Source organism: Procambarus clarkii, chromosome 67 (assembly GCF_040958095.1).
Source record: "Procambarus clarkii isolate CNS0578487 chromosome 67, FALCON_Pclarkii_2.0, whole genome shotgun sequence".
In the NCBI taxonomy this organism is placed as follows: Eukaryota; Metazoa; Arthropoda; class Malacostraca; order Decapoda; family Cambaridae; genus Procambarus; species Procambarus clarkii.
The window spans coordinates 25,221,622-25,248,751 of NC_091216.1; the positions used below are offsets into that span (position 1 = coordinate 25,221,622).

Genomic DNA, 27,130 nt, shown 5'->3' on the forward strand with positions numbered 1-27,130 from the left:
GCAATTCTCAAACTTTCATTTTCCATTCACAAAATATATTGCATAATTTTGGGGTTCGGTTCGAGTCCATTATATGCTTAGCCTTTTCCACTTCCTCCCACAGAATGGGTAAAAACTCTATATAGATTCATTGCCCAGAAGGCAAAAAAAAAATATCTTATATTTCCATAAATCCTTTAGCTAAAGTTATCGAGGTCTTCCTAGACCAACTGCTGATGATCATTACCAGAATGAAACCAACAACAATTTACTAGCGCCATGGTGCCTATTTACTACTATGCTAGATGAACAGACACATCAGATGAAAGGAAACGTGCCCAAGCATTTCTGTCCCGCTCAAGAATTGAACCCGGGATGCTTGATTGAGAGTTGAATAGACCCAGTACTATTACAAGACCCACAAGAGCCAACAGACCACATGAATGCACTGATGAGTACAAAAGGGTAAACGAAGTACTACAGTACTCCAAGGCACCAGCTTTATTACACAGGATGCAATTATTTAATATTTTGACAAATAACATTATTACTAAACACGTCTCAGGCAAAGATTGTGCCAATATAGTTCCATGGCAATAATTTGCAATAGTTCAAACTCTTCTAGAAGACTGAGCAAACATCAAGACTTTCTTGAGCTAACCTGAAGAACTAGTCTCTAGGATTCTATATTATTCTCATCAAAATCCAAATAAAACATCCAAATATATTACATTGCTTTATTAATAGCTGAAATGCCTAGTATGTACTGAAGATTATCTAATTAAGTACTTGGCTATAAAAAATCAAAACTATTATGGAAATAATTATCCACAAACAACTTCTCTTTAAGTATGCCTGAATTTTAAGTGCAATTATAAATAGAATATATACAGTGACATAATGCTGATTACATTACAAGATTATTCGTAATTAATGTAACTTCTATATATCACACCATAAACATAAATACTAAATTGCCGTTAAAATTTCAGAAGTATTGATTAAAATGTACTTTGCCTCTCTAAATATGAAATTCTTCAAATTAACTCTGCAGTTCCCTTCAAGACGAACAGCGCTTAGGGTGGGGCTGGAGCTGAAATTCAAGAAAGACGTTGTAATATGTCATAATGGGATCGTTGAATTGTTTCAAGCTGAAGTTACACATTTATATAAATTCATGTGTGGGTGAATATAAATAGGAGCTGCCACATGTGGGCCAATATGTCATATGTAATTTCCTTTATCATTACAATCATAGTATTAAACACAAAAGTTAACTCCTATTATTTAGCGAAAACTTTGAGGCCAAACTTAGTGTCAAACTCAGAAAAAACATTTCTCATAATATACGCTAGATTTCTATTCATTGTTGCAGGAATAATTTTCAATAATTAAAAAAAACATTAAAAGATGCACATGCAAACTGGTCATAATAATGAATTGATTAAATAATGTGCTGGCTTTTAGCACTGAATACTGTACTTTTGGATGTTTGTGTATTCCCGGTCTCTGGCCTGGTCAGAGAAAGGACCGCGGGGATATTGATCCTCGAAATATCCAACAAATAGATATCTTCTGTAGCACTTTACATTCTAGCAAGATAAAGACACACAAACACTCTCCCATGACTATCAGTTTACCATTATAACTGGTCCCATAAGCTGGAATTTACATTAAATTGTCTAGACACGTTGAGCTAAAATATATGAAGGTGAAGCTTACCAGCACACACTCCCTTGTCCCACTTAGTCCATAAATTACATTCCGAGATATATATTATATCGCTCTATAAATTATATTAATATACATGTATATAAGCACAGTCGCCTGAAAGTTGAGGAGGGACTCTTGGACATAAGGTTAGCTACATAACAAAAGTCTTCATGAACTCCAACAAGTAATCTTGCACAACACAGTACTGTGCACCACTTGAAGCGAGCAGTACTACAGTACCAGCATAAAACTACACCTCATCAAGCACAATAAGAAATATGAAAAACTGAGATCACAAAACAGACACAAACAAATCATTAGTGGTACCGGAACAAAAAGTGCTGAGATAAGAAGACAAAGAACTGAACCTCACAATACTGGGGAAGAGAACAATGAGGAGAAATTGTCTCAATATGCAAGATCTTTAAAGAATTGACAAACTGGACAGGTATAGACTGGTTAGCATAGTTGAAGTTAGCAAGCCATGCACGTTCAATTTAGTCAGGAGGAGATAAGGAAATGCCGAGCTTTTGTGTACAGGAAGTGAGCAAGTTCAATGTGTCAGCAAGTATTGGAGACTACAACAATGTTTATTTCATATGACACCTCAGAAAGGCTGGGCTCAAGAATTGGAGAGCAATTGACGCACACATGTATTAATTTACTTATTATGAAGTAAAGTTTGAACACTAGCCGTGATACGGAAGGGTCTTTGCTTTTATACAAAGAATTAAGACAATATACAAACAAAAATGGGAATGAAACCCTTATTCGTGAACACGTTCACTCAGTGTGGCTGTTTTCATCTTGAAATGCGGTTTCTTGTCAAAATTTACATTAATTTTCTACGAGCCAAAAACAATGAAAATATATAACACGAGGATTAATTACTTTAGTCCACGTGTAAAATATACATATTACCTCCAGGTCTACCAAATGGACCACTGCTCGGCTGAGTGCTCTGAAGATGGTGGAAAGCCTCATCTACCTGACTCTTGTGGTCGAACAGGAAGCCATCCAATGTGTATGTAACGATCCCGTCAGGCAACGTCTGGGCAGTGTCCACACTCACGTCATTTACAGTGATCTGATCTGAAATTGCACAAGCACATGCCAATACAGTATTAACTAAGCAGGAGATTTAATAAATTAGTTTGTGCAAACTTCCACATACAGCCTTTACTTAATAATACAGTTACGGTACTTAAAACGCCGAAAAATATATTACACATTATCTGGCTGCCGACTATTCAGTAGTGAGGGAAACTAAATATAATTAAGAAGCATGGAATATGATAATCTCCAGTTTTACCTTTGGCATCCTTCTTAAATGTGAGCTGGTTGCCATTGAAGTTGCTCACAGACAGACCTTCGGGCTGCAGCATCTCTGCGTTATCAGGACTGACAGCCTCTGACACCATGTAGTCCCGCAGGAACTCTGTGCGCAGGTCCCTGTACTCGTTACTGTACAGTGGATGTGCGGCGCCCATCGGTACAAGGTTCATCAGCATACTGGAAGCGGGAGACAGGACCGTTTTGGGACCTGTAATCATCAAGCTGCACATTAGACGTTTACTTCAAGTTAAAATATATTTCACCAAAAATTGAAGTTAATACTTCCAAAAATAGGCAATAGTGTACACCATGCATTATCTATAAAGTCAAAAGTACAATGGACTCGACCCAATGGAGTCTCTCCGTCTGTACACATTCACTAGTACTGCTTCATCCTTTATGAGAACAATAATAGATTATTGATATATTTAATCATCCGCACGACTGTATGCTTGCTACCTGTTAATTGTTATTTAACAGTCAACAACTATTATGTAGCTTTATTGTATTAAATTAACAATTTCGAACGGTCACAAGAGAACACCCAACTTCGGCGATCTATCAAGTCAGAACAAAAATTAATTAAATATACCAAGTTTTTGGAAGCTGAAAGGCTCATTTGGTAATTATTCTTATAGCAAACAAAAAGCTAATTATTTTTGGATAATAAAAAGTTGATTATTTTACGTGGGGGTTTCTTGCAAACAAACGAATTGTACATAGTCATAATCTGGCCAAGGTAGACTAACCTGGTCCCTCACACACTAGCGGCTGGCCCTTGTCGTCCTTCTGGTTCCTGAGGGCGTGTTCCCATAGGCTGTAGGTGGGGGTATTGTCGAGGGTGACAGAGTCTGGGATGCTGGGCACCAGGATACCTTTGGCAGCACTGGTCATTGTAACCACTGAGAGCACTGCTAGCAGCCTAGCTACACCGAAAACTAAGGAAAAATATTTAGTTTTAATAAATGACAATATATTTATATTCTATTATACATCAATAAAATGTTTAACCGTGTTTTTCGGAGATTGCCAGAGAGAGCAGGAGCCAGGCGTCCGCCTTGCAGTAAAGATGAAACAGATACCTTGGCAAATGCAAGTGATGTTACTTTGAATCTACGTAGATGCTCTGTTTATTAAAAGTTACTTAATCATGCTTTCCCAGCTGGGGAGTTATTTCCATATATCCAGCTAGACAAATTTAGAAATACCGGCTATTTTAAATGTGTAAGATAGAATTCTAACTTGCAGCCTAGTATTATTTACTTTTCATTAGTGTTTTGCTCCTCTAGTTTTCCAAACAAAATTTGTTAAGAGATACGCAATAATTCATTATGCCTTAAAATATTAATAATACCAGTTATTTCACAAGATTCATTAAATCCACAGATGCCCAATGGTTAATTCACAGTATAGCATGTCAATCTTCAAAAGAAAATATGCTTTTTAGAACACTAGATGAATAATATTGTTAATGTTCGGCACTGGCGTGTTAGCCTAAGTTGGTCGGTGTACAACCCGTCCTCAAGGGTATGCACCCGCTTGGTCCATACCCTTGAGGACTCGCCCTCGGCCTCGTCCTGCACAGGCAGTGCTGATCAACCTCGCGCCCTGCACAGGCAGTGCTGATCAACCTCGCCCCCTGCACAGGCAGTGCTGATCAACCTCGCCCCCTGCACAGGCAGTGCTGATCAACCTCGCCCCCTGCACAGGCAGTGCTGATCAACCTCGCCCCCTGCACAGGCAGTGCTGATCAACCTCGCCCCCTGCACAGGCAGTGCTGATCAACCTCGCCCCCTGCACAGGCAGTGCTGATCAACCTCGCCCCTGCACAGGCAGTGCTGATCAACCTCGCCCCCTGCACAGGCAGTGCTGATCAACCTCGCCCCTGCACAGGCAGTGCTGATCAACCTCGCCCCTGCACAGGCAGTGCTGATCAACCTCGCCCCTGCACAGGCAGTGCTGATCAACCTCGCCCCCTGCACAGGCAGTGCTGATCAACCTCGCCCCCTGCACAGGCAGTGCTGATCAACCTCGCCCCCTGCACAGGCAGTGCTGATCAACCTCGCCCCCTGCACAGGCAGTGCTGATCAACCTCGCCCCTGCACAGGCAGTGCTGATCAACCTCGCCCCTGCACAGGCAGTGCTGATCAACCTCGCCCCCTGCACAGGCAGTGCTGATCAACCTCGCCCCTGCACAGGCAGTGCTGATCAACCTCGCCCCTGCACAGGCAGTGCTGATCAACCTCGCCCCTGCACAGGCAGTGCTGATCAACCTCGCCCCCTGCACAGGCAGTGCTGATCAACCTCGCCCCCTGCACAGGCAGTGCTGATCAACCTCGCCCCCTGCACAGGCAGTGCTGATCAACCTCGCCCCTGCACAGGCAGTGCTGATCAACCTCGCCTCTGCACAGGCAGTGCTACAAAGTTCCATTCACAACAATGGCCACTATCGCCCCCATACACAAACCGTTCGAATTTATTGACGCCATCTATTATGCTGGCAGAATACTTCAAACTCATAAAGATATATAAACAAATTGACGAATATGGGAGAGGGAAAGAGTCGCAATGTTTTAGTTAGACAATGTCTGTTCTATAAATTATATTATAACATTATATATATATATATATATATATATATATACCTATGTTGACTTCAGTGCTACACAAGCAGGAGGAGCTGCCAATCACCGGGAAGCGGCCAAGTCACGTAAATACAGAGACCTTGAGCACCACTACAATTTTGTCCCCATTGCCTCAGAGACGCTTGGTGCCTGGGGTAAAAGTGCTGCTAGCTTTTTAAAGGAGTTGGGGTCTAAGCTAATCGAAACAACTAGAGACCCCAGAGCTGCCAGTTTTCTTTTTCAGCGCCTTAGTGTGGCAATCCAGAGAGGAAATGCTCACTGCATCCATGGTTCGTGCCCGCCATCTGAGGAGCTGGAGGAGCTATTCAACTTATGACAAGCAGCCTTGTACCCTGTATGTAATCAATATTGTAACTTTTTTTGTGTAATGACATTTTCAAATAAAGTTAGATAAATATACACACTTAACAAAAGAATAGGGGTGGTAGGAGAAGAAAATATCAAAGTGTTCAGTGAGGATCCAAAAGGTCTTCTCTGAGTACTCTTTATTTTCTTCTCTGAGGCTATGGGTCCCTACATTTGCACCAGAGGTGGTACCCCTCTTATATTAAAAAAAAAAAAAAAAAAAAAAAAAAAATAATATATATATATATATATATATATATATATATATATATATATATATATATATATATATATATATATATATATATATATAAAAGGGGTGGTAGGAGAAGTGAACACTCTTTCGTATTCAGAGTTAAATGTCAAGTTTTTCCCTGAGTGCTCTGTGTTCCCTTCTCTGAGGCTGTGGGTCCCTATAATTACACCAGTGGTGGTACCCCCCTATATATATATATATATATATATAAACCAATGTTTATTCGATAGGATATGACGTAATACCAACAGCTTGCTTATCTGCTAGGATATGACGTAATACCAACAGCTTGCTTATCTGCTGTGATTATATTTCATGCATCTTCTATAGAAATGTGGACTCCATAACTCTTTATACAGGGTTAACTGACCGCCGGTTACAGGCATGTGAGAAGGTGGTCGAGGCAGGTGTGTGTGGGAAGTTAAACACCTGCTGGTCTGGCCACACCATCACCCAGTACCCTGGTTAACCACACCGTCATCTAGCACACATACACCAGCTGTTTGGCTACACAGTTACTTAAAACACACCAACTACGGCAACACTCACCAGCTGAGCGACGTGTCATCCTGCCTCTTGCTGTTACCACACTAACCAAATTACTGCACCTCCCACCCTTATATACCCACCTTGTGTGTGTGTGGTGGGGGGGGGGGGGAGCTGGAGAGAGGCGCCTCCGTCCTGTTGACTAATTAGTATGGAATACTGTTAAGCTATTGTTTGTCATGCTTGAGTCTTGGTAATGCCCTCGGGAGACTCCTACGACTGGAAGGCTCCTAGGGTGAGGGTATTGAGTGACGCCTATGACTGGAAGGCTCCTAGGGTGAGGGTAGTGAGTGACGCCTATGACTGGAAGGCTCCTAGGGTGAGGGTAGTGAGTGACGCCTACGACTGGAAGGCTCCTAGGGTGAGGGTAGTGAGTGACGCCTATGACTGGAAGGCTCCTAGGGTGAGGGTAGTGAGTGACGCCTACGACTGGAAGGCTCCTAGGTGAGGGTAGTGAGTGACGCCTACGACTGGAAGGCTCCTAGGTGAGGGTATTGAGTGACGCCTATGACTGGAAGGCTCCTAGGTGAGGGTAGTGAGTGACGCCTATGACTGGAAGGTTCCTAGGTGAGGGTAACTGAGTAATTGTCGAAAAAAGCACCAAGCTGGGAATCTATGCACCACCATTATTAGAAAGGGTGAGTGACACTCCGGACAAAGTCTGAACAGTGATAAAAATCCTTGTTTCGGCGACGATACAACCTCATATATCACTGACAAAGACTGTGGCACCATGTTAAAAGCAGTTCATTTAACAAGACGCAGTGCGGTACCTGGTATTTAACCTGCGCAGGTGTTAATCTCCTGTTGTTGTTGTTTTAGATTCAGCTGCTAGAACAAAAGTTCCATGTAGCGCTGCCTATGGTGAGCCTATAAATCTCCTGTCCCTTGACGGAACTATATAACTTGGGAGTGAGGCGTGGCATTAATAAGTTCTTCGCTCTATAAGGGAATTATATTATATTTTCGACGTCCAGACTATCAAGAGCTTTATTAATAGACGGAGTAGGATCAGCGGATGTAACCTAGTCATCGTTGAATACTGATTTGCTGTTGTCAAGATTAGAAAGCCTATTAGGTTTATTGAGGTCTCCCTAGCTAACGACTCGCCAGGTCTATTAACTTCCGGATGCCTATTTTCTGCTAGGTGAACAGAGATATCAGGTTTTAAGGAAGCATGCCCAAATGTATTGTCCTGCCATGGAATCAAACTTGGGGTTCATTTGGTTGTGAGCCAAGTTCCAAGTATGCCCTTTAGACCAGTGGTTCCCAAATTCTTTTCGGTCATTACCCTTTTTTCATGTAGCGTCCTTATTAATGGCCCGCTACACTCAGTAAAGGACCCCGTCTGGTATCCTCTGGTATCATAACCTGGTCACTGCCTCAACTTACGGCCCCTAGTTTGGGAACCAGTGCTTTACAAACACTGTTTTACGTCCATGACCTTCATAGAGGTGAAGTTGCTTAACCGACGAGGATGAGATTGTGTAACCCAAGGACAGATGGGTAAGGTTGCCTAAATGTTGACCATTCTTGATTAGCCAGTCATTTTATAGAAGGATTTGCGAGGCTGTGGTGTAATAAGTTTACATTTAATGACCTAAGTGTTATGTTACGAAAATTGTGATTTACACGACGCGCATGCTGGAGCAAGGGATGATAGGCTACACCCCGGTGCGTTTTGGTAAATTTATGGATAATCATCATCCGGAGGTTTTTATCCACACACAATATTATTGTTAGTGAATATACATATGCATAGCAGGTTTTTGCCATCTGTGGACGTCACGTGGAATAATTTCCGATTCTTATCCTGGGCAGCAACATTTTTCCAGTCGGTATTTTTTGCAAATCACATGTAACAAGAAATATTTTCTTAATGCTCACGTTTCTAATAAATAAAAGTATTTACTTCATATCTTTAATGCTATGAAACAAACCGCACACTTTAAAAAAAATAATGGCTCTCTTATATACCGTAGTAGCCCGCGCATTTCAACATTTTGCCGCCAACATTTACCATTTCAAACTGAATGTTGGGGATAATTATATAATGCTAAGGTAATTAGCATTTACATTTATTGCACAAATCCCATTTCATCCGCCCAGTGAAAGACAGCTTCAAATAGATCTAAATATCAATTTTTTTAACATATAACAAAGTTTCCACGTACCTGACATCCACTTGCTGGTCAACATTTTCGATCACAACACCTGTGACCAAACAATATGTCCAGCCTGTGGTCCGCCACACACACACAACACATTCATCCCAACCACTTGGGCTGGACGGTAGAGCGACGGTCTCGCTTCATGCAGGTCGACGTTCAATCTCCGACCGTCCAAGTGGTTGGGCACCATTCCTTCCCCCCGTCCCATCCCAAATCATTATATCCTGATCCCTTCCAAGGGCTATATTGTCGTAATGGTTTCGCGCTTTCCCCTGATAATTCCCTCCCTCCTCCCACTAACAACACGCACCATTTTCACATAGCATTTTCAAATACTTTTAAGCATTGTTACATGGCATATTCCCATACTATTAAGCAGTTACACATCATTTAAACAAAAAATATATGCACCAAACATTTTCATAATGCTCATGTACTTTGCAAGAATACTGACTAGAAAAATGTTGCCACTATATAGCTTATTCCTCAACATTCAGTTTCCTGAAAGTGAATGTAGGCGGCAAAATGTTGAAATGCGCGGGCCGCTACAGCTTGTGAGAGCGGCCATTGTTTTTTTTTTTTTACAGTGAGCGATTTGTTCCACTGCATTTAAGATATGAAACAAATACACTAAATTATTAAAAGACGTGAATATTAAGAAAATAAATCTTGTTGAACAATTATGAAAGGATATTTGTCTATGATCAATGGCTATCATATGAATAGCTATATATTAACGTTTCACACCGTATGGATGTTGGTAATTGTTAATCTTTCTTGACGATCCCAAGGATGCCGTCTGAGCACAAGTGATAGGATTAACAACTCAACAGGTTTTCTGTTTTCAGCGGGTGTTGTACATGTTGCTATGGCAGTTCACTCATAGGGTGAATGATGCTGCACATTCACTGGAGTTAACATAAGGTTAAGGTTCTGTAGCGGCCGCACGCATGATGTAAAATATTGACGCAGGTGAACAAGAGCTGCGTACAGGATGGCTGGTGAGCTGAGACGCAAGACTGGACTGGGTGATCATGAATGACCTTGGATAATGAAGTTTTGTAGTGAACGTGAAACTGTATAATGATATCACTTGAAGGATTAGTGGCAATTAAGTGAAATATGAAGGATAGCTAGTGTCATGACGATTGTATATGAACGAAGGGAAAATGATGTTTGAGAAATAGTGAATTTGTACTTTATAGTTGTTTATTCGTATATATATATATATATATATATATATATATATATATATATATATATATATATATATATATATATATATATATATATATATATATATATATATATATATATATATATGGAGGAGGGTGGTAACTTTATGATAAAGTCGTACAGCAAATATGTGAATAGTAAAGGGGACTGAGGCGTGATGGTACGGTAGGACGGACGAGAGAGGGCGCTGAAGGACATGCAGGTCGAAGGAGACTTCATTGTTTTCCTTGTAAGGAACGATGGAGAGATAAAAAGGTTATGATTAGAGTTGATGTAATGATTTTTTGTCATTTATGAGAGGTACTGATAGTAGTAAGAACCAAGATGTGGTGTTGAGTACTGGTGTGTGCTTATTGCTCAGTGATATGTTGGTTGAGTAGGCTGCTGCTATGGATTAATGTTGAATTTCATTATTTATATCGACGCGTTGCTATTGTTGAGATTTACATTCGAAATTTTAGATTGATGTTCACTTTAGTTATTCCCTTTAATGATTAAGGAATTGATGCCGGTAAATGCCGTAAACTTGATTTTAATACATCAACACAGTATGGGTCCTTGTATCTGAAAAATGTACTTTTGTTCACACTAGTATCTAAATCATTGTCGTACACAATGTTGGGTAAAGTCTCTTTTCACACCCTGTGGCACTCCACTTGCCATTGTTTCCAAAGAATATAACAGTGTCTATAATTAAATTAGAATTGTGCAACTTGGTCAATTGATAAACCTATTTTAGAATGAGATAAATAAGCTTGGATAAGTAAATCTAACCAAAAGTGTCTGCATATGTAAGTTGAGTGGTGGTACATTACTGCTTGTCTCTCATTAATGTGGGGACTGTGGTGTGGTTGTGGAGCCTCGACCTGCTACACTGTAGATCGGGGGTCGACTCCAGGAGGATGTTTATTCTCACGTTAAAGAGGTTACCAGTTTACACACACTCGTAGCAGTTATAGTTGTCATTATTATACCAATCAGTATCAGTTTGTGCACTAAATTCTTTGCGTTAATTCTATTGGGTTTTATTTCTTATAATTTGTCTTCTGCAATATACATATAAATGTGTAAAATCCTCCCTACAAATAATTATGCTCAGCAATGACATATCTGTCAGCAAAATCAGAAGAATCATTTAGGGGCGAGAAGGATAACACTGAGACTCTCAATCACTCGGAAATAGACAACAGTTCCCAAATAGATTTATGTATATTTCACAATGTTCGCATCTATCTGTATCTATAAAAGATCATGTCTGTCTGTGTCCAAGGCTGGAGGCCAGACGCATGGGGGCTAACCTTACCCAATTTTTCAAGATTAAATGGGATGGAGAGGGGGGGGGGTGTCATAGGGTAGTCGAGGTCGGCCCCTGTGCCACTTTTAAGAAAAATTGGCACTTACAGTGGATCCCTTCTCAACGAAACCCCATCCTTCCCCCAGAAACCCCCCTCATCCATCACCCATCCTTTTTCCAGGAACCCCATCCTCTATTTACAACTATCATTAGTCCAAGAAAACTTTGTTGATTAGGATCTCGCTACAGTTTCTTAAGATTATATAATCTTAAGGCTGGCTCTGTATAGAGAGACCACAGATATAATGACCAATAGATAAAACACAAACCATCTTGTAAGAGGCACATGAATGCACTCATTAGTACACAAGGGTAAACGAAGTACCACAGTAATCTAAGGCACCAGCTTTATTATCATACAAAGATTGGGGGTTACTTAATGTTTTGACAATCAGAGTAATACTAAACACTTCACTGATCGAGATTGTGCCAATATAGTTCCATGGCAACAGTTTGCACTAGTTTATGCTCTTCAATTACATTCTGAGCAAACATCAAGATCTTGCCAAGCTACCCTGAGGAACTAGTCTCTACAATTCGATATTCATTTTATTTTAAATGCTCTAACCTTCTAAACAAACGTGATTTGACTTTTCCCCCTTCTAGGCTCTCTGCTCTTTCTTTCTCTTATGTTGCCAACTCTTTTTTTTCTTCTTTCTTATTTAACCTCCTGTCGTTTTCTTTGTTTTATAATGTTTACCTTTTTGTTTGTGTAACTTTTTCTTATATCTATACCATATTCTTGTTCAATTTTCTTTCCCTTACTTCTGACCTTTCCTATATCTAACCTTTTCTTAATTATTACCTATCATCTCGCTCTCCAACCTTCATCTCACTCACTCACCTCATAAATTTTCTGTCTACCCCTCTTTTTTTTCATCACACGACATGATAATAATCCAGGACAGACGGAAACATCGTCAATTCTTCCTTTTCAGATTTGTGGGTTGGGTGTTTAATCTTTAGCACATTGTGACTCGTCATCTGCATCTCAAAGAAGTTCTAATTAAAATATCTAAATATATTTAACTAGTTTATAAATAGATAAAATGCTTAGTATGTTTTTAAAATTATCCAGTTAATTATCTAGCTTAAAAAATCAAAACAATTATGGAAAGAGTTATTCACGAACCACTTTGATTTTAATATGCCTGAATTATATATTAGGTGCAATTATAAACAGAACATATATATAGTGACATAATGCTGACCACACTACAAGAATGTTCGAAAGGAATGTAAATTCCATACATCTCAATAATAAACAAAACTAAAACTGCCATTAAAATATCACAACTATTCTATTTCAAAATATACTTTGCCTCTTTTTTTTCTTTGCTGTTGAAATTCTTGAAGTGAACTCTGCAAGTCCCTTCAGGACGACCAGCGCTTAGGGTGTTGGAGCTGGAATTCAAGGAAGAAGTTACAATAAGTTAAATTACACGTGGGATCGATGGACTGTTTAGAGCAGTGAGCCCCAACCTTGAATGTCTCATTCCTCTCTTCCAACCACATTCTCATGTGTGGACCCGTACAACCACTTTCTCACTTGTGGGCCCCTACAACCAAGTTCTCACTTGTGGACCCCCTACAACCACGTTCTCACTTGTGGGCCCCTACAACCAAGTTCTCACTTGTGGGCCCCTACAACCAAGTTCTCACTTGTGGACCCGTACAACCACGTTCTCACTTGTGGACCGTTAAAAAATAGATCGAAGCATCACAATTAACAGAACATCATTGTTGCGACAAATACTTACATTCATTCGACATTCGACACAGTCATAAGTGTTTCTTATTTTGTTAGAGTACAATACAGTAACTAATATTAGTCACAGGGACTCCTTGACGTTCTTTCATGCACCCCTTGGTGTCCATACACCCTCGGTTGGGTACCACTGGTTTAGAGTGTTGGTTAGACATTATGTATAAATGCATGAGTGTGGGTGAATATAAATAGGAGCTGCCTCACATGGGCCAATATGTTATTTGTAGTTTACTTGATCATTATTGTTACAGTGAAAGTATTAAGACACAAAATTTAACTAATTATTTAGTCGTAACTTTGAGAGGGAACTTAGTATGAGACTTAGTAAACATATTGCTCGTAAAATACTGTAAAATCTTATTTACTGTAGTAAGAAAAATTTTCACTGATGAAAAAACATTAAGCGTATCATATGTAAACTAGTTATAATAACGAATTAATTAAATAATGTGGTTTTTAGCAGTGAATACTTTTGGGTGTTAATTGTGCTTTAAAATATCTACGGTATTTTGATCTCTGGCCTGGTCAGGGACCGGGCCGCGGGGATATTGATCATCGAAATCTCTAACAGGTAGATATCTTCTGCAGAACTTTACATTCTAGCGAGATAAAGACACATTCACACACAAACACTCTGCCATGACTTTCAGCTTACCATTATAACTGTTCCCAGAAGTTGGGAGTTACATTAAAATGTCAAGACATGTTGAGAGTTAAAATACATGAAGGTGAAGCTTACCAGCACACACTCCCTTGTCCCACTTACTCCATAACTTACATTCTGATATATGTATCTCAGTATATATTATAATAATATATATATGTAAAAGACACATCAAACACTTTATGTAGGGCATACGTAAATCTGTGTATCTATGTATTTCCGTATGTAGGTTAGCTTAGCAATTTAAAAGCACCGAATCACCTTCTGTGGTTGAGTGTTCAATAAACCCTTGAACTCTATGTTTAACATTTCTCTAACCCTGTCCATGGAGGACAGAAGAAAATGTATATATGCTGGTTAGCATTGTAAATGTGTGGCCACGTCTGTGGTAGAAAATAATAAAAAAAAAGAAAAAAAAGTACTGTGCACCTTACATACAAAGAGCCAAGACACTTATTCCAGTACCCTGCAATGTACAAACAAAAATGGGAACACGTCCACTCAGTGTGGCTGCTATATTCATTTTGAAATGAGGTTTCGTATTTGTCAAACTTTATATTAAGGTTCTACGAGATAAAATAATGGGAAAATATTACACAAGGCTTAATTTCTACAGTCCATGTATAAACTAAAAATATATTACCTAGAGGTCTACCAAATGGGCCAGTTCTCGGCTGAGTCCTCAGGAGATGACGGAAAGCCTCGTCCACCCGACCCCGGTGGTCGAACAGGAAGCCATCCAATGTGTATGTGACGATCCCATCAGACAATGTCTGGACAGTGACCACATTAACGCCATTTACAGTGATCTGATCTGAAATTGCACAAGCACAGTAAAATACAGTACTAAATATGCAGGTGGTATAATAAATAAGTTTGTGTAAACTTTCAGATGTACGCTTTTAAAAGTGCATTAACACGACACATAATTACGGCAATTAAGTTAAAACGCCTTAGAATGTTTTACATGTTATCTGGCTGCCGACTATTCAGTAATAAGGAAAACTAAATATAATTAAGAAATATGGAATATGATAATCAACAGTTTTACCTTTGGCATCCTTCTTAAATGTGAGCTGGTTGCCATTGAGGTTGCTCACAGACAGACCTTCGGGCTGCAGCATTTCTGCGTTATCAGGACTGACAGCCTCTGACACCATGTAGTCCAGAAGGAACTCTGTGCGCAGGTCCCTGTACTCGTTACTGTACAGTGGGTGTGGGGCGTCCATTGGTACAAGGTTTCTCATCTCCCCGGATGCGGGAGATAAGACTGTTTTGGGACCTGTAAACGTCACGCCGCTCAATAAACGTTCACTTTAAGTTCAATATATATTTCATCAATGAAAAATTGGAAGTCAGTATTTCCAAAATAGGCAATAGTGCACAGCATACATTATCAATAATGTCATCCTCAACTCATATATTGACAGACAACCAAGTCTCACCGAAACAGTTGACTAGTACAGTACTATTTGAACATTAATGAGAATAATAATCGATAAGTGATACATTTAATTAATGTGCACGATTGTACGCTTGCTACCTGTTCATTGTTACTTATTCAGTCAACAGCTAATATTTATACGACTCTTTATTGTGTGTTTATTAAATAGACAATTTTGAGTAATCCCAAGAAAACACCCAACTTTGGCAATGTATCTTAGTTCAGTATTAGTTCATGATACCAAGTTTTGGGAAGACGAAAGACTCATTTTTTTTTTTTTTGCATACAAAAAGCATGCTTACTATTTTGGAATAATAAGATTTAAAATTGAGTATTTTTCGTGGGGGTTTACCGGCAGGTGAATAGACTAACGGTTTAGAATAGACTAACCTCATTCATAGTAGACTAACCTGGTCCATCACTCACTAGCGGCTGGCCCTTGCCGTCCTTTTGGTTCCTGAGGGCGTGTTTCCATAGGTTGTAGATGTGGGTATTGTCGAGGGTGACAGAGTCTGGGATGCCGGGCACCAGGATACCTTGGGCAGCACTGGTCATTGTAACCACTGAGAGCACTGCTAGCAGCCTAGCTACCCCGAAACCTAAGGAAAAATATTTTGATTTAATAAATAACAATATATTTATATTATATTATGCATCAATAAAATGTTTAACCGTGTTTTTCAGCGACTGCCAGAGGGAGCAGGAGCCAGGCGTCCGCCTTGCGGTGAGGATGAAACAGAAGAGGGAATAGGACACCTCCCTTGGCATATCTTAATTATAAACAGAATTTTACCTTGCAGACTAGTATTATTTAAAATTTACAAAATAATATTTTGCTCCTTTAGTTATCCAAATCAATCGTGCCTGTACTCCAAACCTCCGGCAGTTAGTTTATTTTGCACCCCATTCTAATCCTGTGAGCAGCAGCGCAGAAAAAGATTACTAAGGACACAAAAGGTCGTAATCAAAACTCAGCTGGCATTTTTACATTTGCATTTTCATCTAATTGTAATTAAGGTCAATCATTCTACTTGGTAACTTCCGTTGCTCACACAGGTTTGTGCTTAATATTGTCATTTACTGTTCATTATGCATGATGCGAGGTTTCGAAACTTTTTTGGGGGGTGGGAAGGATTTGCATAATCTGTTTTAAGCAGATGTTTCAGCTTGGTTTAGGCTGTATTAGGCTCAGCTGGGTAAGGTTAGGTTGGGTAAGGTTAGGTAGGTTTTGAAATCAGTTGGTGAACCGTAAGATGTGACTTGTATGGTAAATATTGAGCTGCCCATAAAATGCATTTGTACACAGAGGCTATAGCGATAAACACCGAGGGAAGGTCATATGATCAGTGTATGCTGAATGTGATATCAGGTGTAATTACACAGAAAGAAATTCGTGAATATGATTACATCTATACGTTCTCGAAGTAAACTTGACTTTGATACATAAAGACACGGTGGCGCTCTTGTATAATGACTGAGAAACGAGTTGCCGTTAACATACCCATAAATCATTAATGTAAGCGGAGACTATCCGCACGGAGGATCTCATCTTACAACAAGAGGTAATATGCCATTGGGCTCCTCATCCTGGAATCAGAGAGGAATTACGATGCCGGAGGCTTCGCGGATGCATCATATCTATCTGTCTCTAACAATGACAGGACAGGATTTTCCCCTCCAACGCCACACCTGGATATTCACTGCCAAATTTATTAACCCATCGACGTAATACTGTGCCATAGTAACTATATTTTTTGTTGGTAGTGGGAGGCGGGTCTTATAATGGAAGACAGGTCTTGTGGTGGGAGGTGGGTCTTGTACTGAGAAGTGGGCCTTGTTGTGGAAGGTGGGTCTTTTAGTGGAAGATGGGTCTTGTAATGAGAGGTGAGTCTTGTGATGGATGTTGAGTCTGAAGTGAAAGGTGGAACTGTAGAACAGAGAAAGGAAAGTCGCCTGACCAGCTTGGGTCTGTATGTCTTGTGATGCTTATTGTCATTGCGTGTCATGCAGTACCTCGTCCTGCTTGTCGGCTGTAGGTGCAAAAATGTCCTTGCTTTATTGTATGTACATATTGTATTAGTGTTTTTTAAACAAAAGATACAATTTTTTATTTACCCCGCGCAGTGTTTACTGGGTAAACACGCCATGTGGGGAGAGCATTGCAAACCCTACTCGAGTCTGTGGTGGACTGGTGATCGCATATATTTACTTTTTTATTTCAGTGTTAATTGGCAATTTTATCCTTCGAATGGAATGCATTGAGAGTTGATTTATTATGGAGGTGCGGATCTTCATTTACAGCTAGCCTGTTTGAGACATTTCGTCCCTTGGTATTCACAGTTGTGTGTATTTTCAGACGTTTGCACTGATAGACTAGCTGTGTATAGCATGACTTTTTTGTCATTATTAGTTAGGCGTTTTGTCATCTCCAATAATGTGTACTGGAACAGATTACAGTGTTTTAAAACGAGGTAGAAAAACAAGATGAAATACATATGATTGAATTTAGTCTCTCCTGTAATGGCTTTATCAGGTCCAACAATTCTTTGATATTTGATGAGGCTATAATTGGACTAATTCAGTAAAGTTTACTCTCAGTTGAATGTTTCTCTACAACGTTTCAGATATAAAATGCACTCAGTCTGCGTGTGTGTTTATTTACTATATGTGCCAGCAAGATCGAGCTGTTAGCTCTTGGACTCCGCCTTTCTAACAGTCAGTTGTTTGGTGTAAAGACTCCTGACCGATTTTTCTTCTATTATATCTACTACATATTTCTCCCTCTCACACACATCCCCAGGATTCAGTCCGTCCCAGGTACCTATATAATGCTAGGTGAACAGGCTCATCAAGCAAAAGAAAGCTGTGATTCACCTATATGTGTGACGTTGACCAAACTACACACTAGAAAGTGAAGGGACAACGATGTTTCGGTCCGTCCTGGACCATTCTCAAGTCGATTTTAAAAAAAAATCGACTTGAGAATGGTCCAGGACGGATCGAAACGTCGTCGTCTCTTCACATTGTAGTGTGTGGTTTGGTCAACATATTTCAGCCACGTTATTGTGACTCCTCGTCTGCATATGTGTGACCTCCCAACATATGTGTCACCCCAGCCCTGCGTGACCTCCCAGGTTACGCCAGCCCTCTGTGTGACCTCCCAGCTGTTACCCCAGCCATCTGTGTGACCTCAAGTGACATAAGCTGTCACCCCAATCATCTGTGTGACCTCCCAACTGTGATTCCAGCCATTTATGTGACCGAGCTGTCGCCCCAGCCACCTGTGTGGCCTTTCATCTGTCACCCTACCCATACGTGTGACTTCATATCTGTCACCCCCTAGTGGTCCAGCAATTGTTATAGGTAAAAACGCCCTAGTTCTGAACCTATGTTGACCAGGGTTATGTAGATGCTGTGATTCTATGTATTTTGTGATCTTACCTCTTAGCACTCTTTCAAAGATTTTTATGATGTGATGTTAATTCTATTGGTCTGTAATTTTCTGCCTCTGCATTATTCTCTTCTTTATAGAGTGGTGCCCTAAACACCATGGGTATTGGTGGCTTTAGGTATTTGTATGTACCAGCTCTGTCTATAAATAATCAGAAGGTTTGTAACTGCATCTATGTATGTACTTTTCCTAAATAAAATATTATTATGATTATTATTATTATTATAGATGGAACCCCGTTCTTGTATCAATCTGCATCTTTTCCTCCTTTTTTTCTAAGAGGTGTGGCTGGAACATATTTTTTTCCAGACACTGGTTTAGGTTTGCATTTTCTAGCTGTTCTTCACTGCTTATTTCTGTGAGGTCTTGGTTTGTTCTCAGTTAATCTGTTTATTATTAATATTGAATTTGCTGAATACTACTAGAATTTGGAACTGTCTGCGCAGGTCTACTGCCCATGCTTGTCTGAATTTCAATTAAGTTGTGATCTGAGTAACAGGTATTTGTAATCATTACGTTGCTAATCAATTAATTCATCTTTATTTGTGAAAATAAGATCTAGTGTGCTTTCTTTTCTAGTTGTTCAAGTACGGTCAGCTACTTTCCTCTGACGTCTGATAATTTTGAGTGCCGGTTGGTTAAGAACTAGGAATGCATGTTGGTCACACAAGTGTCTGATAGCACCTGTGACTATATTTCATAGTGTCACCTGTGGATGTGACTAATGGTTCCTGATATGGTGATGTGACTAAGTTAACTAAGAGCTTATCTACGTCTCCGACTAGGCTTGCCACCAGCACCCTCCGGCGGGTTGCCAGTACGGGCACTAACCTGTGTCACAAGTAAAGGCGACGCCGACAGATGGCAATGCTGTGTCATTCACTCCGACGAACAGCTGAATTTTAGTTTTTTTACAACTTTTTCTAAATAAATAACAGCCTCTCAGTTGACTCCTAATTACCACTGTAGTTGTGGTAACGCCAGCAACCAGGAGGCCTGGTCAACGACCGGGCCGCGGGGACGCTAAGCCCCGGAAGCACCTCAAGGTGGTACGTGTCCTCTCGGCATTACCTGAAGTAGAGGACGCTGACTGTCGCTACGGGCACCTGCTGCTGGCAGAGACTCCTCCACCAGTCATCATATTAAATATAGGACAAGATACCCTTCGGGTGAGCTTTGAAGTGGGTATACTTGAAGAATAGCTTGGGTGAGAGGAAGCGTCGAGTTATAGAGACAGAGCCAGGGCTAAACCCAGCTGCGCGGCGTAAAATGAGGCTTTCTGAACACCTGGCTGGCTTAGGCGATTTGATTTTTGTTGCCGCCGAAGGCGGCTAGTTTATTGCGCACCCCATACTCATCCTGTGAGCGGTAGCGCAAAAGCATTACAGAGGGCACAAAAGGTCTTTATCAGACCTCATCTTAGATTATTACATAAACAATTTCTTCAATCCTTCACACCTTATAGATACAATGTCAGCTAGTTACAGAGAAAGTGCTATTACAAGAGCTACATATTTACAGTAAGTCATCATACATTAATGGTAGGTCTTATCGCTAATACATAATAGTTTGGCCAATGGGGATATTACAGAGTCATAGGGGAGCTTCTGTTTATTATTAGTCCTCACAATACACTACTTGTTTCTGAATCTCATATGTCGTTCATCTACTGGAAGCAAAATGTGGGTACAGTGCAAGGATTTCAGGTAATTTATCCATGGTAATAAGATAGGTTGCCATATCATACAGAGTGAGCTTAGATTTATCTCTAAAAGGCTCAATTTTACAACAATCCAAGATATAGTGTTCGAGTGTGTGTCCCTGCCTATGTCCACACACTTTACACTTTACTTCATCTAGATCCCTATACAAGCCGAACTGCCAGAGATACTTGTAGCCAAGTCTTATACGAGCTGTGACAACATCTGTTAGTCTACTGACTTTGTTGCGAGGCGGGCACGGTCCCGGGGATGGGTGGCGATGTGAGGTCTTATTTCCTCTTGATGTGTGGAGTCTTCTTTCTTCTTCGGAGTTGAAGTCTTCTTTCTTCTTTGAAGCTGGAGTCTTCCGTCTTCTGTCTTGCACGTCGGTCTGCTCTCGAAGCTTGCAGGGATTCCACCACCTCAAAACGAGCAAAATTAGATCCCTATCCCCCTAAAGAGGGGGAAGAGGGCGGCTGCCCTAAGTGAGGTTCAGGTTTTCAGAGTGTGTATTCACTTTCGTCTGGTCTTCTTGCTGGGTGCAATGTCACTGTCGGGGATTTGAGGGCGCCATGCACGGCCCATGATTAGTTTTGGGATAAGGTCATCCCTGGTGTTACCGAAATGAGTATTGCCATTTGAGCGTACGCTGACAAACTGGGTTGTCTTCACATCCACGAGTTCAGTAGGCTTCTTGTCGCCGTCAGACATTAGGAATCTTCTGGGGGTGACCATTCCTTGTGTTGTGCATATTTCAAAAGATTCTCGATCGAATGTAGACATTATTGAAATTGAAATTGAAATAAGTTTATTGAGGTAAAATACACACAAAGGGATGAGGTAGCTCAAGCTATTCTCACCCCGTTCAGTACAACGTGTTAATACATACTTAGACACACATCACAAAAATAGACATTATGGTATTTGCATCGGTGTATGTCGGGTCCTTTAGGCCGACGTAGAAGGTCAACAGTCTGGGGTCCCGGTTTTCTACATTCACCAGGTAGGTCTCCTCGAAGGGCTTGTGGGGCTTGAACAGTGAGAATGGTCCAGGACGGACCGACACGTCGTCGTCCCTTCATTTTCTAGTGTGTGGTCTGGTCAACATATTTCAGCCACGTTATTGTGACTCATCGCCTGCACAACGTTTTTACATGTTCACTTGCGATATCTGTAACTCTTATCTCGATAATGGCGGTTTAGTCGGTATTCACTGAAGAGTTCAAATGAACCAGAGTTAGATAAGAAAATGCTTTATTAAAGTGTGAGTACGTTCGAGAGGAAGGTAACGACTACCGAATTACATGAATTCAAACGGGCCTATGAATATTCCAGGCAAGACTGCCCCTGAATCTGCACACCAGTCGACAAGGCGTCGTGGGCAGGGATGGGGGGGTAGAAATAGCCTAAGCTACTCTATCCCTTTGAGATGTATTTATTGCTTATCTCAATAAACATACTTGAACTTGAACTTGTGGGCAGGGAGGGTTCAAGAAATAGATGTCAGTTCGCCTGCAAAATCAGCTAAGTATCAACATTTTCCCAGTTACCATCCCAAGTCACACTGCAACCAGAAAACAAAATGTTATCAAATATTTTCGAGGCGCGGAACAAGCTCGTTAAATTCCATGACGTCATCAAGGGCGTCCAACATAACAATGGCTCATTACTGTCAGGAAGGATTATAACAGTTGGTACCTTTGTTCGCCCCACTATATACATCAGATATATATATACACCTCATAAGTAGATAATTAGCTTATCCCACTCTCACACTGTAATTAGCGAGTCTGCAATTGTTCCAGAAATGTTGGACTATGGAAGGATGACACTTATTGTAAGTTTTCTACTAGTGTAAATGATGGGAACTATTTCTTTCCTAGTAAAGCGGCCCGCAGAGGAAAAACCAAGAGCCAGCAAGTCGGCAAATTTACCATCATAAAACGCCACCAACAAAAAACCGTGGAGAGTGGCGGGATCATTTGGTATTCAAGACTGCAACCTACCTTCCACACACACACACACACACCTATATTATTACGCACACGTACAAACATTTGTGCAAATTAACGTACATTAACTCACACACACACATACACAAACTGAAGGAATGGTAAATAAAATGGCTAATAACGTTTAACTCAAGAAAGTGTAAAGTAATGAAATTAGGCGAAGGGAGCCGGAGGCTGAACACAAGGTACCATCTGGGAGGTGAAATCCTGCAAAAATCAAATAGAGAGAAACATCTAGAGGGTTGATATCACACCGAACCTGTCCTTGAAAGCCCACATCAAAAGGATATAATCAGCGGCATTATATCCTTTTGAGGTATGAGCTACGAGGAAAGGCTACGGGAGCTAAATCTCACGTCCCTGGAAGACAAAAGAGTTAGGGGAGACATGATCACCACCTACAAAATTATCTGGGAAATTGGCAGGGTGGACAAAGACAAACTATTTAGCATGGGGAAAACACGAACAAGGGGCATAGGTGGAAACTTAGTACCCAAATGAGCCAGAGAGAAATTAGAAATAATGGTTTCGGTGTTAGAGTAGTTAACAAATGGAATGCATTAGACAGTGATGTGGCAGAGGCAGACTCCATTCAGTTTCAAATGTAGATTTGATAGGAGCCTAATAGGGTCCATAATATGTACACCAGTTGATTGACAGTTGAGAGGGGGGGGTCCAAAGAGCCAAAGCTCAACCCCCGCAAGCACAACTAGGTGAGTAAACACACACACTCCTTATTCAGCTCTCTCCCTACAACAAGGCAGGAAAGACCTTGTGCCAGTGTGAGTCTATTAAAGGTTAAAAAGAGTGAATTCCTAAGAGCTAAAATTCGTCCGTCACCAGCACAGGTAGGCGAGTACATGAAGGTACAGGAAGACGAGTACATGAAGGTACAGGAAGACGAGTACATGAAGGTGAGTACACAAAGGTAGTCAGATGAGTACATATGACTTCCTGCACAATGTACAGGAAGGTGAGTACCTGAAGCTACATGTGTTGTTCAAGACCAAGTGAACACCCCTAGGAGTAAGATAACAACAACTTTTGTGATAACGAACACTAAGCTACTGCCGACATTTGGGACCTAAACTTCAAATATTCCTTTAATTTTCGTTAAAAAAATGCACACCAGCTGAACGACTCTTTAAATTTCAGTATATGTGTTGATTAGGAGCAAATAAATCGTAAGTTCCTATAAATACCAAAGAGCACTAAAACATATATAACCTATAGCTTTTGTTATCAAATATTGCTGATGTCATTTTTAGCATAGGCTGCAATAACCTTGGACTGAGCTTGTATAAATTATTATGGAATGTTACAATGACAGGCTGGATTTTTTTTTGTTTACAAATTTGTAATGGCTGACACTACAGGAAACGGAACCTGCTTACATCATCATCCGGGGCTCCAAACACCTATGATGGCGTGCATAGTTTTATAATTTTAGTTTGGACTGGGTGATTATAGAACTAGTCAACAGGGAAAACAGAGAAAGTTGGATAGAGAATTAAAGAAAAATGGAATATCGGTCAGAATATATGATAAAGACTAGGTATAAAAACAATAGTGCCCAAACAACTATTTTAGTTAAGAATTGGTGATTTGGTAATCTGTAAGTTTAATATGAGAGTTGAATAATTACGTCTTCATGATTTCTTGTTCGTTGCAGTGATTTTGTTTTAATTTATTCAGTTGCACTTTATCCAGCTTGTTCTGCCTGGTGTTGTTCTTGCTAAGAATGACTTGAGAGCAAAGCTTTGATTTTGAAGTTCATATATCTTATTGTATTAATTCATAAGCTTTTACAAATAATTGCTTATTCGAATTATATAACAAAAATGGGTGTCATACTATTTTGAGGTCAGTAGTTTTTTTTTTATTTTTCCAAATTTTTAAAACATTCTTCAGGATAGTTTTGATACTTTTTTTTAATTGTTTGACCTCCAATGATTTCAGTCCCGTTTTGATTTGGCTGTCAAAGGCTTTAATAGGCTGCAGCCTAGGGGCCCTCTGCCAGTAGATTAGCTGTAATTTGCATATCATGAGTTTTTAACATGTTGCATGTAGCGTTATATGCATAATGATGATAGGTTGAAGAATTATTCATAAGTACCTCCCATGTGGGAAGAGTGGCTGTTCAATTTTGCCAGGAGACAGTCAGCTGAGGCGCCATGCCGCGTCTAGTGTTAAAAGAACCATTGTCTGCAGTCTTGCTAGTTTTTCTTCGGATTCTATGAACAATATAATTTGAAGATTGGATGTTTATAGAATCATAGAAACTTGACATGTATTATAAAATTGCCTATGCTTAGTGTTAGGACCTTTGTACTTAGTAAAGAGCATCATTATACGACGAGCTGGCTCTAGCAGCAGTCAAGTTTCAGAAGTTTCACTCAAATGACATCGAGCCTGAATTTGTGCCAGAAATTCTTCACTTCAGAAACTTTGTCGGACAGTCTGATGAATTTGGGCGCAAGCATGAAATATTACAAGCTTCTGATACCTACACCCTTGTATTACCCAATGTATTAACGTCATTCCCCAATGCTGAAATAGCACTACGAATTTATTTGTTTAAATAACTAATGTTATTGATGATATAAATGTAGTATTTATCCCTGTAAATTGATGTAAATATCTTAATATTGTGTATTATTTAATAAAGAAAAAATGCTACTGGAGAAGAGTTTCTTCAAGATGAAACCTCCAAGGAATGCACACATATCGGCAATGGCACAAAAACCGCTAGGACTTACTCACATGGCAATTGCAAACGATATTCTCAATAACTTACAATTTACCGATATTTGGAGAAATGTTTAAAACAAAAATTATACAAAGTATGAATCTTAATTATTGTTAGCCTTGTGATAATAAATTAAATGTTTCTTTAAAAGTTTATTTTCCTTTTGAAAATATCACTGGGGGCCTCAACGACCTCTCTGTAGGGTGCAGTCGCACCTCCACAGATCTCCAGTATCAACTAACGGGCTATTCTTGCCCGTGCCACCTTTTGGGTGGCTTAATCTTCATCAATCAATCACTGGGGGGCCTCAAAGTGCCTGTAACCACGGGTTCTAAATAAATCTTAACCCGGCCCTGCCTCATTGAATGAGGTTAGCTAACCAGCCTCAGAGGCTTAGGGGGCCCTCGCAGGAATGTCCTGGTAAAAAAACAAAATACGAGACAACATATATCCCCAGGCAACTGGCTCCGCCTTCCTCACAAGAGTAATGATAGATTTGGTAAAGTGCAATAACCTAACTGCTATAAAAGGACAGTGACTGGCCCTTGTTATTGTGGACAGCAACAACATGACGGGTCACAAAGCTCTCTACTAAATATCAAGGGGTTGTCCGTGCAGGTGTGTGTGTGTATGTGTGTGGCAGCAAGAGCCATGCAGGTACTCACCCATACACACCTCAGATAAGAGTGACTATATGGCGCCAGTGTTGGGGGCGGCACACCTGGCTGTCACCCGCGTCCCGACATTCCTCTTTCACAAGCCACGTGTACATGCGATACCCAACGAACGATCGCGTTAATAACAGTGCTATTCAATAAAAAATCAATACTTAGTTCATTATGTGTTACCTCATGCAATATATATATAGAAATATATACATAACCATATTTATAGCAGTTTCAAATGAAACTAAATTCCATACATTCGAACACCAATCGCCAGCATTCGCTTGAGGGTAAACAAGCGTCAACTATATGATTCATTCCAAATGTAATTTTAACAGTATTACACTAAAACAAATTCGCGTGTATAAAGTATTTACAATCCCCCACACTACTTTTGGATTTTATTAGTAGAAATATTAACAAATCTATAGTGAAATATGTGAACATCAATCATTATTGGTTAATTTTCGTGCCAAATGCACCCATATTTTTGTTTATATCGGTAGCAATTAGGTTAAGATATGTTAGGTTTGGTTAGGTTAGGATATGTTAGGTCTGGTTAGGTTAAGGTATGTTAGGTCTGGTTAGATTAAGATGTTAGGTCTGGTTAGGTTAAGGTATGTTAGGTTAGGTTAGGATATGTTAGTTCTGGTTAGGTTTGGTTAGGGTTAAAATGTTAGGTCAGGTTAGGTTTATATATGTTAGGTTTGGTAACATTAGGATATGTTAGGTTTGATAACATAAGGATATGTTAAGTCTGGTTAGGTTAGGATATGCTAGGTCTGGTTAGGATATGCTAGGTTGAGATGTTAGGTTTGGTTAGGTTAGGACATGATAGGTCTGATTAGGTTAGAATATGTCAGTTCTGATTAGGTTTGGTTAGATTAAGATAGGTTAGGTCTGGTTAGATTAGTCTAGGTTAGGTTTGATCAGATTAGTATAGGTTAAGTTTTGTTAGTTTAGGCTAAGTTAGGTTTGGTTAGGGCTAGCTAATTGGGGGTAGGTTAGGCCAAGTATAGGCGGCCGCATTACTTTACCCATCATTTTCTCAGAATTCAAATAAAACTCTGTGGACGAAATATTTGATTCTATAATTA

At 40.0% G+C, this 27,130-nt stretch overlaps 2 protein-coding genes across 4 annotated transcripts; both read right to left on the minus strand.

The window, feature by feature from the left end:
- Positions 1–465: 465 nt before the first annotated feature.
- On the minus strand, positions 466–6,945 carry LOC138355459 (uncharacterized). Its single transcript, XM_069310497.1, has 5 exons — positions 6,823–6,945; positions 3,777–3,965; positions 3,005–3,235; positions 2,614–2,784; positions 466–1,072 (listed from the first exon to the last, which is right to left on the minus strand). Exons 1-5 carry the CDS (start codon positions 6,839–6,841, stop codon positions 1,056–1,058), a joined length of 627 nt encoding a protein of 208 aa, XP_069166598.1. The 5' UTR covers positions 6,842–6,945; the 3' UTR covers positions 466–1,055.
- Positions 6,946–11,913: 4,968 nt separating this feature from the next.
- Positions 11,914–26,138, minus strand: LOC138349793 (uncharacterized). 3 transcript variants are annotated; one of them, XM_069310496.1, is made up of 5 exons: positions 26,044–26,138; positions 15,867–16,055; positions 15,064–15,294; positions 14,656–14,826; positions 11,914–12,984 (listed from the first exon to the last, which is right to left on the minus strand). In XM_069310496.1, the coding sequence occupies exons 2-5, from the start codon at positions 16,009–16,011 to the stop codon at positions 12,971–12,973; spliced, it is 561 nt and encodes a 186-aa protein (XP_069166597.1). In that variant the 5' UTR covers positions 16,012–16,055; positions 26,044–26,138; the 3' UTR covers positions 11,914–12,970. The 3 variants fall into 3 exon arrangements, with proteins under 3 accessions (XP_069166597.1, XP_069166595.1, XP_069166596.1); XM_069310494.1 differs by having other exon boundaries at positions 26,034–26,133; XM_069310495.1 differs by lacking the exon at positions 26,044–26,138 and adding an exon at positions 16,958–16,976.
- Positions 26,139–27,130: the final 992 nt, after the last annotated feature.